The sequence below is a fragment of the Diadema setosum genome, chromosome 8, assembly GCF_964275005.1.
Source record: "Diadema setosum chromosome 8, eeDiaSeto1, whole genome shotgun sequence".
Lineage (NCBI taxonomy): Eukaryota > Metazoa > Echinodermata > Echinoidea > Diadematoida > Diadematidae > Diadema > Diadema setosum.
The window spans coordinates 36652442-36669831 of NC_092692.1; the positions used below are offsets into that span (position 1 = coordinate 36652442).

Sequence of the window (17390 nt, forward strand, 5' to 3'; positions counted from 1 at the left end):
ATTGTCATGCATTCAAGAAAATGAACTCAACAAAGCTTTGCAATGCCTTGTATACAGTCTAAGCATCCAAAATGGCTGCCTACACATTATTTGGGGGTTTTCTCAACAACCCATTCAAAGTCATCACAAAATAAGTCACTTTTTGTCAATCAGTTTCTCTGCAATGTGACATGAAAACCCTTAATTCGTGTGTGTATACAAAAAGAAAAAATATCAACCCTAGCGATGCACTAATCAGTCCATCTTGTCTTGTTTTGGTTTTTTACCCTAACAGTAATTTGCCTTCAGTACAAACCAGCTGCAATCACCAAACAAATTCACTGGACTGAATGTGTTAAACATATCAAGTATCATCATTCAATAATCCTTAAAAATTTCACAACACCACGCTTGCCCAGGGCAATCTAGCTCTGAATTGTTTTCAAACACTAAAAATTTTCTTTTTTATAAACAAGATATCATCTTTTGCTTCACATAAACCATCTTTTTGATCTGCATCACAAGCATCCATCAGAAGTGGTAAAAGTAGGAGAATGACCCATGATTCATCATTTACCTCTCAATTAAAATTCAAATTTTGGAGAAGTACTGTTGCTTATGATTTTTGAGAAAGCGCAAAAAAAAAATAATAATAATAACGTGTTTTTTGTAAGCAATGGACAAGGAGGATTCAATTTGTTGTGTCAACGTTGATCAAATAATGCTTGGATTTTACAAGGAGAATCAGGAAGTGATGGGCTTGGCTTTGTAGATCAGTTTGTTATTTTTTGCAAGCGTACCCTGGGAAGGACAGATGCCATAATCCGATACCCAGTTCCTGGTTGCGGAAAAAAAAAAAAAAAAAAAAAAAAAATATATATATATATATATATATATATGAACCAGCGGTCTCCTCTTCATAGTTGGCGTTGGACCGGTATAGGTTGTCCTCAATAAGGAGGGTTATCTACACCCCCTTCCGTTGGACTGTGGCCTTTGATTAAATGTAACTGAATCTTCGCAGCGTGCAAAGAAGCAAAGATTGTTACGGGTATTAACTCGATCTGCCACGGCAGCACCCGGCTGCTGTTGTGAGCAGGAAGTATTGCTTTATTCGGCTGACATCACAGGGTAGAGTTAAACATTTCTCTACAACCATTATAGGACAGTCGTGATGTTTACTCCTCAACTACAGAATTGGCCAGAATCTTAGAAATCAAGCCCTCCCCCCCCCCCCTCCCCGCTACATTCCTTGATTTCAAAAAGAGCATGATCTTCATTAACACATGCACAAATGTCTTGAGTAAGCAGGTTAATTGAATTCTACTCCAAATTCAAATATAATGAAACATATGCTTAGCACCAAAATGTGTCACAATGACATTACAGGCAAAACAACAAATATGCATCTCAAGAAAGTCTTATAAAATCTTGTGCAAAATAACATTCATTCCTGTTCAGTAACTATTTTTGTAGTTGATTTTTCTTTTTTGTCTACCTGAACAGATTTGTGTGACAACAGAAAAAGCACTTACAAAAGCCACATTTCGGACACACCCACCAAACCAGACAAACCAGTTAAATGCCACTATACCATTCAGGCGGTGCACATGACTCAATCGATCAAAAGAATCTTGTCAGCAGAGGAGAAGGCAGCAAGTAGTACGTCGACAAAATAAGACAATCTTTACACGATAACACTGATTCTCATACAGCTGATGAATACTCTAAGTGAACATTCATGTGGTTTAAATTGCAAATGCAACAACTTAAAAACTGGCTTGGTGACTAAATGATTTTTTAATGTAAACAATAGAGATACCTTAACACTAATGAGCAGCTATTTAAGCCATACATATCAAGAAGTGGTAATATGTTCGCATTTTGAAACATTGACTTGCAGATAATTAGAATACCTGATTTCTCTCCAGCACAGTGCATATCATGTAGACAGGTTGGAATAATACCACACACACAGAGCATTATAAATGCATGTAGTAACTTTCATCTTCTGAAGCTGCCATGCCTCATGTTACTGGAAAATATGACCAGGAAACCATATTATTCACCTCAAACACAAAAGTACTCAAGAAGAACGGTAAAAGACTTCAAGGGAAGAGAAAGTGTGAGATGGGTGAAAGAACAACAACCACTGCTCAGCAGGGCGGGGTCAGTATCCCAGCGGGGACCCGTGGTACCATCGCATGCAATTTCAACCCCACAGTGGAGGACGGGATAATTTGGGGGCCTTAAACACAAGGATGACAATCTTCGCACTCATCATGACAAAATTCACATCCAGAGTATAGTGGCTGACAGATACAGACGTCCGGATCTACTATCATTTGAAAAGCCAGATAGAGTGTAGAAGACACAAGGGTCACACCCCACTGATTACAAGAGACTCTCATATTGCAGGTCTACTGAAATACATTTATAAACCAGTTTTTCTTTGATTTGGAAAACGGTCATTATTGTAATTTTGTCCACATTTTTTGGAACATGTGTGAGATTTTATGAAGTAACTCAGGCCTATTTCTTTCCTGACGAAAATACCTCCCTCCATTCTTACAATGCTTTAGTTGACCACCGGCACATCCACTGGTGTGCTTTCTACATCAGGTGGGCCCAGATTTCCTGAAACTTACCACCAGATGAATGTGGATTACATAACTCCTGTAATCCCCATTGTGTCACCTTGGCCTCTATTTCCGACTGTGCATTGTTATGCCCAAGTGGGTCGTCTAACTATACATCATGGTCAAGAAGGGGAGGACATTGGGTGAATGCTATAACTATATATTAACTTGGCAAGTCACAACCGTACGCCAGGCGTAGGCATAACCTGATTTGTGTCATAATATTACAGCTTACATGTTTCTCCTACATAAGTTGTAGGCTAGACTGTAAGTATGCCTACATGTATTCTGAATACCGACTAGATTATGTGTCACAGGCAGAAAAAACAGCAACAACAACAGCAAACAAACAGAGATGTACGGGTATATATTTAAAAAATGCAAATGGCAATACGTCTAAAGTGACAAGATTCGTTTTGTTTCATGTCACGTAAATGATATGCATCTGCCACAAATGCATGTTTTAGCTTCCTGGCATGCTGACTTGGGGACTGCCCTGTGCCATGAGGAGGCTATACCCGACTCGTATTTACTGAATCCATTGAAGTCCGATCATTACAGAGCTCCCAAGCGACAGGGAGTTGATTTATGTGCTGGATTGTACGAAAGTGACAATGAGTGATGACCCCGATTTAGTCTCACGTGTGAACAAGACCTGTAAAGGCATAGCAAGACCTGCAAAGGCTTAGCAGGACTTGTGGAAAGATGCAGAACAGGGGAGAAGACTGACAGCTCACTGACAAAGCTGAGAGAAGATGCGAGTCCATTTCACATTCAGCATGGCATTGAAGTCCTAAAGATATTACAACTTTAACATTGTTAAAACACCATGTATCTCTATCTCTGTATTGCCAGTTTACCAGATATTTGTCAATTTACACATAGATTTCCACTTGAGAAAAGTGTGAACAAACTGACTTTTCAAATTCAATACAGACCTTAATACTTCATGTCAAGACTTGATAAACTGCCCTATTGTATACCCCCCCCCAAAGCACAAACACGCAAGCACAACGAAACAAACAAACAAATACGCAGACCTACTTCTAACAGGTTGTCACCAGAGAGAGTAAGAAAGAATCACGCAATAAGAAGGAAATATGAAAATACTTTCTGACTCTTAAAGATATAAACATTCACAATCGAGGAGGTCATATCCTGAGGTTGTATTTCTAGAAACATCATCCACAGAGGTATGTCCAAGTGTGGCTATTTTCACCCATCCCGATCAAGCTGCAAAAATTTGTAAACAGGCTTCTGCCAAATGCATTTCATATGCACTGTAAGTTTTTCATAGAATTCAATTCTTGTTTTAGCTAGTATTGTTTTGAACTCTTTTTTCTTCTCTTTTTTTGTGCGAATACAGCAGAATAGAAAGAAAACCTTCCGAGAAGACATTCAATAGTTTCTGCAGTTTGGGGGTCACGCCCCTCCACCAGCGGGATGCTGGTCCCGATGGTGGCTAGGTACCATGCCAGCAGGTCTGGCTGGATGAGGAGAGAAAGCTGGTTCAGCCTGGGTCACATTCCTTGCATCCCATCACAAAATATCATCTCTCACTCCACCAAAGTAACATTCCAACACAACACGCACAAAGAAAAAGGGAAAAAAAGGAGGGAAAGGGGACTAAAAAGAAACTCATTCACACCCAATTTCTGATTCGCATTTACAAAAGGGTCTAAAACAAGCTCTATCACTTGCTTTTTCTGTGGTACGTTTCACCATGTTGCCTCATATCTTAAACACAGGATAGATGTTCAATATGGGTATCACCAACTGTCACTCTGAGTGGAGGCGTTTGGTAAGAAAAGTTGACATTATACATTCATATAGGCATGCAGCGATCATCTAGCATAATGTGCTGGAAAGAAAATCATGAACATTAATTCAATTTCTGGCTGAACTGAAATTTGCCATCTAGGCCTACCGTCAGGATACCAATGTTTGACCAGATATCGTGGTGTTCTGTTATTTTTCCATGCATGCAAATCCAGCTACTGTCATTTTTCAACAACATTGGCTGGTACCAAGCAATCCATGATGAAGATATCACCTACACCGCCCACTGTGATGAAGGGCTGATCAAATTCACTGCGCATGTAACAAATGGTTCGGGATTAGCAAGGCAAACACTGTCACAGCGTAATGGAAAGGTGATTGATGTCTTGTGGCTGAGGAGTTTATATCTGGTGCAGAGCATCTTTCTCAAGCAGAGATTTCTTTATCTTGCATGCACAAATAATATAAGCACTCATATTACAAAATTGTATGTTAACATCAAAATATATATTTATGATAATATCATGATATACCTACTTTTTGCAAAATGTGCTTCCCATGCACTGGACAAACAAACCGTCCCTCAAGAATATGCTGGGAGTTCACTGTACAGTTTATCAGCCCACCACAGTGCCTCAAACTACATAACCACAAGGAGTATGAACTTAATGATCATATCAATACTCAGAGTCTTGTTATGCAATCCCCTTGTTTATTTGTCTTATACTAAAAAATCAGAAGTGCTTTGCAAATCTGGTATCTAGTTGCATTAAAAAAAAAAGAACACTAAAAATGGACAAAGACATTCCTAATGGTCAGCAGCTGAAAACTGGAGAGGACTTTAAAGTTACTTTCTCCCCCAACCGGAGAGAATGCAAAAAGATTATGCGGTCAATCACTGCAACAGGACAAAACATTGTTTACCAGCTAGTCCTCTATGACCACTCATTAGGAAATAAAGGGGGTGGGGGTGGGGGGGGGGGGATAAACAACCAATCCACACAGAGTTTGGTATGTAGAGGCTGGGTCTGTGTTTTCTGGTCATGACTGAAAGAACTAGACACCACATGCTTTAGAAAATGACCAGTTTAGACATGGAAGTGTGACAATGCTTGGATAGCTTGATCTTCCAGTTCTTTTTTTTTTTTTCTTTTTTTTTTGGGGGGGGGGGAGGAGAGCAGAAGGGAGGGGGTTATACTGTTTCCTGCTCCATAAAAAAAAAATGACCACTGTCAAGATAAGGTAGCATCAGTGCTAGTACAGCCAATGAGGTACCAAGCTCACCTAGTAGTAGTACTAGTACTTACTTGGTACTAGTACTAGTATAGCCAGCGAGGGGGAGAAGTCAGGTCCAGTATGGTCTAGCCACTGGTATGTCACCTCAACCTGAGGTCAAGATTGCTTGACCTTCAGAGAGGAAGTCCAAATCACCCCCCCCCCAATCCCAAATCAGTCTCCAGTCTGGGCCAGTAGGAAATAAGGGGAAGACCTCCCAGTGGTTGTGAGTTGCCTGTCTGAGCTCTCTGCACCACTGGTCTGTCTGGGCAGTCTGCCAGCTGATGAGGGGTGTGGTCAGTAGAAGCCACTTCCACTCCTCTGGAATATCTGTCTCGATTTCTCAAATGGTGGAAAAGTGCATGGGCTTCTCTTTCTTACTTCTGGCACTGGTATCACCTAGGATTTTACAGTATGCTGAGAGTTAGATTTCCCATGCGTGGCATTAGCTTTTAACTTCTTTATCAATGTTTCTCTTGCCACTCAGATGAAAAGTCTGGACAGAGAGGTTACCGCTTTACATGGCTGACCACTGCTCTTCTTTCAAATCCTTTGTTTTCACAGGGCATTCGGAGAAAAGCCAAGCCTCAAGCTTGCAGCCACCAGCTGGATATGGCTGCATAGTATCGTGCTGACTTGCACAGTACAGGGGTCACAATGAACTTTCTTCATGACAAGCAGAAGGGACTAACTAACATTGTTGTATACAAGTCCATAAGAAAATCACTCTTGGCTACCTCTACATGCTAAATATATTTTGTGACCACAGAGATAGACATTACATCATGTCTATTGATATCAACATTGTAGCATGTCCTTTCACTTTTTATCAAATGAAGTGCGTTTGAAAATATAACATTCCCCTCACACGCATTCTTGCACACTGAAGATGAGTTCAAATTTACAAGTGATTTGCAAACAGCATGGTTCAGTAGTCTTTGCCGTGAGAGGCATGCCTTTACCAATCTAGGCGTCTTTATACACATAGGACCCCTGCAACATCACAACATGCAAAGTTATCGAAAACATATGAACCATTAGGCTGTGATGAATAGGTTCATATTCTTCTCTTTGCTCATAAAAAATGCTGCTAATTTCATTCTTGCTACAATTGCTGTGGTGATGCATGATTAGTGAGATAGCTTTAACTTACTCAAATATTACCTAGCATTATTACCATAGGTACTTCCCTTCATTGGCTAGGGATATGTACCTGCACCTGTACCTGAGTGTGCTGTATTTGCAGTATAACATACTATAATTTGTAACACATTCAATCCCTGCATGTCACCTTATCCCTCCGTACTCCAAGCACATTAATCTATTGTCTCTGTTTCCAACATTCCATAATACTTTTTGGTCTTACCCATCCCCCCTTCCCACCCCCAAAAAAGTGATGAAATATCTTCAAAAAGAAGTATATTTTTATCAATTTCTATCCAAAGCTTCCTCCGGAAAAATCAGAAATTTCCCAAACAACAGCAAGATCCTTTGTCTAGAAATTTAAGAAAATATTGACTGGTCCCTTTCTGCATGCACCACAGCCATGCCAACTTGGGAACCCTATTCTTTGTTCTATGGCCACTTGAGGTAAATTTCGGCCGCTTTTCGTCACAGTGACTGCATTTTTCTCCCCTGGCAAGTTTCCCCACCATCCCCCAACAAGCCATTTCCCCTTTGTTGGGCGGTTGCACTCCGGTCCGCATGCAAGCCTCATCAGTCGTGAGGGATGCCCATCTCGGCCGATAGTGAAGCGAATTAGGCGAAGCCCTTCAGCGCTTAATATCCCTAGTCAGTGTCAGGAATTAGCCGCAGAGTGTTAAACCAATCAGGTCCGCCGCGATTACAGATGAACCATATGAAGCTTTGACAGGATTATGTACGACCTACATGCACAGTTAGGGGCTGAAAACCCGAGACTTTGTTACACCAGACACTAGGCAATGCACTTTGCCCCACGATCACGCTCATCGACTGTTCACCATACACAAACTGTGAATATGTGGGACTGCACAACCACAATCTAGGCAACATACTTTGCACAACAGTCAAGCTCACAGGCCATCACAATTGCATTACACATTTTGAAATAGTGTCACTACTGAGTTAATATTCATCCTTGATTTCACCTATTTTTAATTTCTGTGTTTCACTTTGTCATGATATTTCTTAAGTATTCTTGCACATACATAATAATGACAATAAAAAAACAAATGGGCAGTCTGAACATCTTTTGTTGGTATCAGTAGTAAGTTTATGAAAGAGACAATGTTTCAAAGTTGTTCCACCCCATTTATCTGGTTAGTAAACCTACAACCATCATGAGAAGGCACTAAATCTCAACTGCCGGAGACTCTAGGAAACTGAACGTAAACTGAGCTTTTATGCAAGCTTCAAAATTTCAGCATGATTCTGCGAGAGCTCAATGTCTCACTCACACTTGTGCATACTTTTGACGAAGCTTGCAGGGCTGCCCAAAATCCAACATTTCTCTTGAACAATATTATCCCACAGCCATACACATATTTCATCATGTTTATCCACGGTGGACTTTGCCCCATGGTGAGTGGGTTCCCTTCACAGCCTGTCTTGCCACAAAGTCTGCACACTTCTTGCTACAGAACTGCATTGGTAATAAGCTCTCCCTTCGACAGACACGGGAATGTGTCTAGCCCAACGTCGCAGCTCAGCTCCTGTGCTGTTTTTGCGTTTTCCTTCTTGTTCTTTTATCTTGAACATATAAACATACAATATCTTGCAAGATAAAAAAATGCATATTATATACATAATATGTGTGTGTATGTTCATGTATGTTTGTATATAATGCTGTGTTTTAAATAAGTTTTAATTTAAGGCTATGGCCATAAGATTCACTTCTGAAACATCCACATAAAAGGGCCCACAATATACCTTTTCATTCGTTCTCTCATCTATTCATTCATCTACACTGTATCTATAGATATCATGTATGTAATTATGTCAATGAAATAAATATAGTTTGCTGTAGAATTAATGATCATTAGGCCTGCTATGTGCATTATAAATGTGAATAATTATTATCATTATCACTATTTCTGACACAAAGATAAAACCAATCAGGAGAACCAAGTTAAGTTTGATCGTACCCAAGGAAACACAAATAACCCAAGATCGGATCACCTTTAAAGGTTGTGTAGCCTTCTGCACTAGCTGCATCCAGAAACAGCCTTGCCACTATCACCTAGCCCTCAGCTTCAACATTCGCTATCAACCTCAATTCATTACCGCATCTATAAATAATAACATTATCAGCACATAATGCAACTAGGTCCATGGGAAAATGGAGGCGCAGGCAGATCAAAAATATTATTCTATGGAATGAAATCCTTGGGTGCAGTGCCCAACAAGCGGCCAGAGTTAGTGCAGTCCAAGGACACGGAACTGTTGATAACAAGATTCCACAATAGATACAAGTTCAAGTGGCAAAACCGAGGGTATACTACAGACCTCATGCGGTAGGAGTGCTCTTTCTTTCAAGTCAAAAGCTCGCAAAGAAAAAGATAGAAGATCCGCCCAGCCAATCCTTTTTGAATGCAAATTTTTGAAAAATTGGTGAGAACACTTAGGTATTAAAGAAAACACTATTTGGAAACCTCCTGTACATTTTGAACTCAAGAGGGTCTTTATTTGTTTAGTTAAATTGACTAAAGATGTGAATAATTTTTGGCGTACTACGAAAAATTACAAATCTAAACTACTAGTCTAGTTTTACAGACCTGTGTGATGCACTTAGTTGCACATGTAGTTCATGTAAGTGGTGTGTTGTTATTTGCCATCGATAACAAAGTAAGAGAAGCTAGTAAATTCTTCTATTCTGAAAGCTTTAACATGCATATCTTTTGTTCGAAGTATTAAAGTATGATATACACAACCACAGGAGGATAAACGTATGCAGCTGTGCCTAGTACACAGAATATGTTACGGTGAGCATTTGGTGCATAAATATCACAGAAATGTTATAGTTTCACAATAGTCTTGCCATTCTGGTAGAATATATCATGTTCTGTGCTATTTGGGAAGGAATGCAAAAGGGATGGCCCATCTTTAAGCAAATGGAGGGAGGGTAGAGATGGTAAATCCCACAGAATTCTGTTCTCATGGGCATGATTCAGGTCTTTCTTGTACTGGTAACAAGAAGGCAGCAGGAATGCACAGGGAAATACACTGACATCTGTATACAAGATGACATTCCCTGGCCCAACTTGCGTTACAATTTCCTGCACCAATTCAGGCACACAGTATAGATACTTCCACCTCCTTTCTGCCAGCTTTTGGGAGCTAATCCCCACTGACCAGAAGATGTGCTGAAGACACAGACAAGAAAGCTCCAGAAACATGAATTAGTAGATAACAGTCAAGTCATACCACAAATCATGTTGCAATATCACCAATAATTCTATTCCCCCTTGGCCATATGGGCAGTTGGGCAAGCATCCTATACATTTCACCAGGAAAGTGTATGTTCATTTCACTTTGCCCCAACAGAGGTTTTTAGTTGTCCACTAAAACTCAGTACATGGGCTTGTAGCACCCCATGTAACCCCAGTCACCAAACCATCAGCACACTTTCAGAAGCTTGGTTGCAATACAGGAGACAAATGGGTTGCCGCTATCAAAATCATCACATCAGGTTATTTGAATGGCCTGGACTCAACGATTTTAAAACGGGAATCGGGTCTGTAATACTGAGCTCCAGTTACAGTTTTGTTTTTGAATGTCCTGATCTGCAATTCGAACCACACGGTGCCCTGCCAAACTTCTTAGTCTTCTCCTACCTTCACAGTTTATTTAGCTACAGTTTCTTTCTGTATTCATTCATTGAACATAAGTTTCAGGTAGCACAGAGAAAAAAAAAAAGGAACAAAGATTCTTGTGCAGCACACTACATCATTCTTTCACAGCTTCTTTGCAATATTGAAGCAGAAGATTATGTATGAAGCAGTGAAGTCGCACATCTTATTGTGTAATCCTATGAAAGCCTATGTCTATGTAAAAGGAATCTTTTGTCTACTGATTCCATGTATTACTGCTGAAACAAGGAAAGTGGGCAATTATGTGTCACTTTATTTCTCAAGGAAGATCCGTTCAAGCAGATCTTCACAAAAAATTATCTTCAGAGGTAATACCTGGCACTGTAAAACAAGATAATTTCGCGGCATGAAATTTTGGCGAATTGGAGCTGACATTTTTAAAAAATAAATAAATTTGCAGCATGAAATTATCAGGAGTTGCCTCTAAAATTCAATGAATATAGTGCAGACGAGAACTTTCATGTGTATTTAAATTTTGCGAATCTTGGCTCTTGCGAAATTAAAATGCACGCGAACATTCCTTGATTTACAGTATGTAAAATGGCAGCAGATTCACAGTATGCATGGAAACTCGTCCAATCTGCACAGCACACCTGTTTTTGAAAACATTTGGCACACACATTCTGCGATTAGCCATCATCACCGCTATCTGGAAGTGATTCCTTTTTCCTCCTACTATTAATTCACACTCCTCCACTGCGTAAGGCCAAGCATTACCCTGGGAAGTCTCAAGGCAAAACTGTGACTTGTGAGTTTGGTAAGCCAGATTTATAAAGGACACAGGCCCAAAACTGTGAGTGCTGTGTGCACATATTGATAAAAACTGACCAAACCGTATCTTGCTGAGCAAAGTACTCATTTTTGCCCATTAACCCAATCCCCCCCCCCAAAAAAAAAAATGCTAATAATAAATCCAGAGTATGAATATGCAATGATGTCTACTATAGATATAGTAGTTAATATAATCTTGACAGACAAATGGCTTGTTTCTTGGTAGCTAATCGAGTTAGCTGCAACCACATTGATGTTAACTGGATTGCCTAAGAATTCCCGAGCCTTGCTAGATGCCTCAAAGGATCGGGACATTCTACTATGGAAAGCTTTTATCAGGGTTTCAACTTTGTCATTCCTCTCTTGAAGTTTATCAAAAAGTTGCTATGCTTGGTTACACAGGAATATGATATCAAAGTTCATATGTCATATACATTATGCATATATGCCTGATACAATCAAATCATAATAGTAGTATGAATATTATCAAAATCACAATTATTATCATTATTATCACTCCTATCTCTATTACTACTGAATATTCTTTAAAATGTTTATGACAAGGATGGCAGAAACGTCAATTGATCTATCATACAAATATTAGAAGAATAAAAATAATTTGTGAAATAGGTAGGCCATACAGTTATGTATCAGCTAACCTCCTCAAAATGGAAAAGAGAAAACTGGTTTGTGGGGCCCCAAGCACACTTCTATGTACAACATGGTCATAAGTGTATTCAGGCACTGACTGTGTCTGCACCAACATTTGAATGGCACGCTACTGTACACATGAATATATCTCACCACCTGACACCGTCGATTGAGAAGGCAGGCCTGTCTGGGCCGCCTGTTTGCAAAGGATCGAAACTCGCAATCGAGGTGGAAGTGAAAAAGAGGAAAATAAAAAATAGCGCAAGGCACACACGCACTACCCAGTTCCTCTCCCTCCTTCTCCCACGACTTCCCTTCTAACGAGAAAAACTTGGGAGCAGTTCAGGGTATGGCAGGCACGCGCTGTGTGGGATGTGGATCAAGCTCGGAGCAGCGCGTGGCCGTGAACTTTACCCCTCCCTCAGTCAGTGACTGGGCTCGGGAACGGGGCAATGTCAGTGGCACGGAGGATTGAGGAACTGTTTAGCAGATTACGATGACAAAGGATTAGTCACTTGATCAAACCTCACAATATTCAACCATCCTACCCCTCTGTGGAGAAGGGGAGGGCAAACCCTTGACGCGGGTCGCCCCTTTCAGAGCCCAAAATAGGAACAAATGTCGTGCGCAACGAGGACCGTCTAAACATAGTGAAGGGGGAAATTTGCTCCATCGTATGACTGAATGGAGAATAAAACATTCAAAAAAAAATTCCTACCAAAATGAAGACATCACAAACGCTGAATGATGCAAACACTGCAATCCTTGTGGAAGTGAACGTAGAAGCCTTTGAGAAGTGGAAAGAAAGGTTTAGGGCAAAAAGGTTACAACTCCTACATCTTGAGTGGAGGCGGGTTAAGGATGTTGATGGTAACATTGTCCTGTATGCTGTGCTGTGCTTCGTGGCATGTGGCTGGTACAATCTTCACCGCATTCAGTCATTTTGCCTCACAGTATTAGTTAAATGCCATACAATATTGTCGATTTCATATAACTGGAAGCAAACATTCGTGTCATATCTTTGTGACATTCTGCTAAAAGTTCACTGTTTGTCAAACTCTTCTTCAAGCAGTGTAGGAGATTAAGCATTGTCTGTGGTTGTGAGTAATTTTGTGCACAAATGTCAAACTGGTAACGGAATTACATTCTTTGTTATCAAAGAATCATGGATCCCATCTGCCCTTTAAATCTGGACATGAACTTTAAGGACTAGTCCCCACTTGATCGTAAAGATGTCAAGTGCACTGAACTCCATGTAATTCATTGAAGAGTTGGCATCAATTTGGATGAGATGTCTACTTCTGGTCACATGACCTTTCACCAATACACTTACTGATCCTTGTATAAGTGAAAGTTTGTTTGTTGTGTCTTTCTTTGTGTGTGTGTGTGTGTGTGTGTGTGTGTGTGTGTGTGTGTGTGTGTGTGTGTGTGTGTGTGTGTGTGTGTGTGCATGTGAAACTCCTTTGTAAGAACTTTAACACACTGCATTCCAATGTAACTGTGAGCACAGGTATATCCATACATATCATCGTACAGATATCGTGTTAAAAGTAAATTTTGAAAAATGCTCAGGAAATACACCGATAATATTTTTTTTTTTTTTTTGTGCCTCAGACTTACGGACAGGAAAGGAAAGCTGGGTAATGAGATTATTAAAAATATATCCTGTGGAGGAGTTGATTTGGCCAAGTACATGTATCATGGGTTCCGCCCAGTCTGGTCAGAAATCTCTGCGTGGGGTATAAGGTCAAGCAGGACTGGCTAACAAACCTTGAAGCATGCTCCTGTACGCAGTGTCGGTGATGGCGTAGACGTGAGGGGGCACTTCATGGCGCTTCTTCCCCTTGTAGAGTTCGATGACCTTTTCATGGTAGATGGGCAGTCTCTTGTATGGGTTGACGACCACGCAGAACAGGCCGGAGTAGGTCTGCATCAGACAGGGAAGGGTACAGGAAAGAGGCTAGTTAAACTCACAGATTAAAGAAAATATCCAAGACTGAACTCTGACTGAAATCATCACTTAAGGGCAGGATGCTACATAAGCACTTGCCCGATTGCCCAGGGCAAGTAAAAATGAAATTCGGGCAAGTGTCTTTGAACAATGATAACAAATGCTTGCCCGAATTGGGCAAGCAAAAAGTTTTGAAGCCACCTTTTTTCACTTATTCCCCAACAAACCCACAAAGTCGATCATACAGAAGCCAAAAGATAATGGCTGTTTAGTGATGCAACACACTTTATATTTCATTCCAACACTTATATGTACGTGAAGAAGCCCTAATGCAATGCAACGGCAACACTTAATCAGACCAAGTTTGTTACTCCATTGTATTTACGCATGCAAAGTTTGCTGTTTATTCAAATGATTGTGTTTTATTAAGCCCTTGACTTTCACATAATTTTCTATATTATTTTGGACTTTCTTTTCGGGCAATTAAAATTAATGTTCGGGCAAGTGTTTTGCAGCACATTTGAAAATCTGCTTACCCGACTGGGCAAGTGGTAAAATAAAGTTATGTAGCAACCTGTTAAGGGTTTTAAAAAAAATTAAGATTGGACAATCTTTTGCATGGCAATGAAGATCACGATAGTCTAGTGATGTATTTTTCTCTGCATACAAAATAATTGATGGTCTCTGCATCTCTATGCAAAAATAATTAAGAATTGCTCATTTTCAAGAGTGTGTGCGTGAACAGGCGTAAATGTACTAACTGCAAATGTATAGTCGCTCCAGTAACAGGATCAGTTAACTACTGCAGTTAATGACTACACACTCTGAACAATCCAACAAGAAGGTCAACATATCATACATCTTACATACATATCATTCCGAGCTGCTCTTTAATCATCGTGAGAGAGTCATCATTTCATGGTGAATGGATGACCTAACCATGTTGTGGTCTACGGATTTGATGCTTAATCCGAACATACCGTTTGTAAGGAAGCTTGCAATTATTGCTAGCATGCTGATTGATTGCAGAGTTCATCTGGATTTAAAGAAAGGCGTAGCGACATTTCGGCACACTCACAAGTACCAGAACGATGTAATACTTTAATTGCTTCATTTTCATTCATGAGCAACTCAAACATACTCTGCTGCTATAGCTCTGAGACTGGAATATTAGATTGTTTTCATTTAAATCTTACGGAACTAGAAAAATGTGAGATATTGTTGGAAATGGATGCAAGCTGAATACTCCCCCTCCCCCATACACACAAAAGTAATATTGCCACAAGTACAAAGTGAGTCTATAGACATCCTTTATATTTGAAACAAAAGTAAGTGAACACATTAACCCGCTCTTTACATGCATTGAATGTGACACACTAAATTCTAAGAAATGGGGATATTAATCAGCTTCTCAAGGGCAACAGGTGATGTGTATAACATAGAAGTTGAGAAAAAACACAGTGCTCTATGAATGAATTCTTAGCTTTCTACTCAATCTAACAAACACTCAAAAAGTAAAACAAAACAAAACAAAACAAAAAACAAAAGCTCAAACTATAAAGTAACAGAAATAATTGTACTGTGAGAGAATCACTAGTATAATTAGAATCCGAAACTGTTATTTGGCGGGTATGGATATCTTTCCAAGCACAGCTTTACTTGTTACATAGGAGCTTGCATGCTGAGTAAAGACGAAATTTGTTGTCATACTTTGAACATGAGTAGCATTAGGACTTTGCAACAATATTAACCATGTACTTTAGTAGTTTGATCTTCCAAGGAAAGACATACTAACATGAGGTGGAATTTGATCTTTCCATCTGTAGCTGAAACACACACACGCACACACACACACACACACACACACACACACACAACTGTTCTTCAGGGGATTTTGGGGGGTTTTTTTAATGCTCATTCAAATACTAACATACTAACATTATCATGTGAACATTCACTTCCAACTTACACGTAGTTCATCATTTGCCAAGAACTCAAAATAAGATCCCAGCTGACACTTTGCCTAGCAAAAATTAAATACATCCTTACTCTAAGAACAGCCTGGCTATTTATCTGATACAGCCGTGATGCATCAAGGAGTGTGTGGAATCTGTCGCAGAGTTGCAAGTTTGCCAAACGAAAGCCCCGGAAGAATCCCTACTTCTGGCCCATCACACAAAACACACACACTCCTCGCGTTGCCACTCGGCTCACAGTGAGCTATTAAATATGGTTCCCTTAGTCATCTGAGGAGTCACAGTGATTATTATAATGAGTTGATTCACTGCTCTGCAAACCAACGTGACACACATTTGAATTACACATATTTGAAATATATCTGCGTAAATATCATACCAGTCGAAAGAACACACCATAGGGAACCCTCTATAGTAGCCCTGTGGATTGGAATTCACTTTCTTTTTTTTAATTTGATAGCATATTCTATAATGCAAGTGCTGTGGTTGAATCGATTTCTAGCTTTAAAGACTTAAACATACATTGTATCTATTGAAAGCCATTAGAGTTGAATATGATCATATATAATTTTGTCCATTTGAAGCTTCACAGGTTTCAGAAACAAAGCATATATATCAATATCTTCATTAGATATGAATTATACACTGTATGCTAATTCATGTCCATATTTCACCCACATACATTGTACTGGTATTGCTTTCAAAGGCAGGGTACCTTCTGTTTTTCAGGCTAAGAGTAGTATGAAGGCATGAGTCGAACCCACTTTATGTAATTCTTCAAGTCGATCAGTCCTCTTACCCTTACAGTTGTAGCTCACTTTTATTTAAATGGAGAAGATGGCTAAAGTTTTAAACATGTTTCTCTTTCTAAACTACCTGCACTTAATGTCTTATGCTGCAAACAAGATGTGGTTTGTTTGTTGTTGCTTTTTTTTTCCATTGTGATTTATCCCATCTGTCAAAGACATGGTTTATCGAAGCACGATAAGCACAGACATCTAATTCTAAGTCTCTCCTTTGTGTTCCTTACAACAATAATTTTCTGCAATATAAATCTGCTGCAACATCAAGAATCCAAAATTGCAGCATAACTTAAAAGCACTGTCACTTAATTCATAGTACGGCACGAGTAGGTAAGCCCATGATACAATATGCATGACTACGTCATTCAATTATTCCATTCTGTATGTCATCTTCCCAGCTATCTGTTCATCAACCTAATTCTCACAGAAAGACATGCTCTCTCACTGATGATGGGGCTTCACGAAATCATAATAGCTGGGTGCAATACGCAGCCCAAAGGGCAGACTCGTCATCAAACCTCACTGATTAACCATCTAAAAAGAATGAGCTTCCGACTGTCGGACATGACAACACTGCATACGCCACCTTACAGGTCCATTAAGATCTGCTGCGCATAACCTCCCGATAGCTGCTAGCCCGATCTCCTTCCGAGTTTCCACGGCGACTACCGAATCCTTGAAGAAAGGAGGTCTCAGCTGTCGTCTCCCCCTTTTGC

At 39.9% G+C, this 17390-nt stretch overlaps 1 protein-coding gene across 1 annotated transcript in view; it reads right to left on the minus strand.

Annotated features, from left to right (window-relative positions):
* Positions 1–17390, minus strand: part of LOC140231401 (uncharacterized) — a 166191-nt gene that overhangs the window by 131516 nt on the left and 17285 nt on the right. Inside the window, exon 2 of the mRNA XM_072311526.1 lies at positions 13715–13871. Within this exon, the coding sequence (XP_072167627.1) occupies positions 13715–13871 (157 nt within the window). The remainder of the gene's footprint in view (positions 1–13714; positions 13872–17390) is intronic.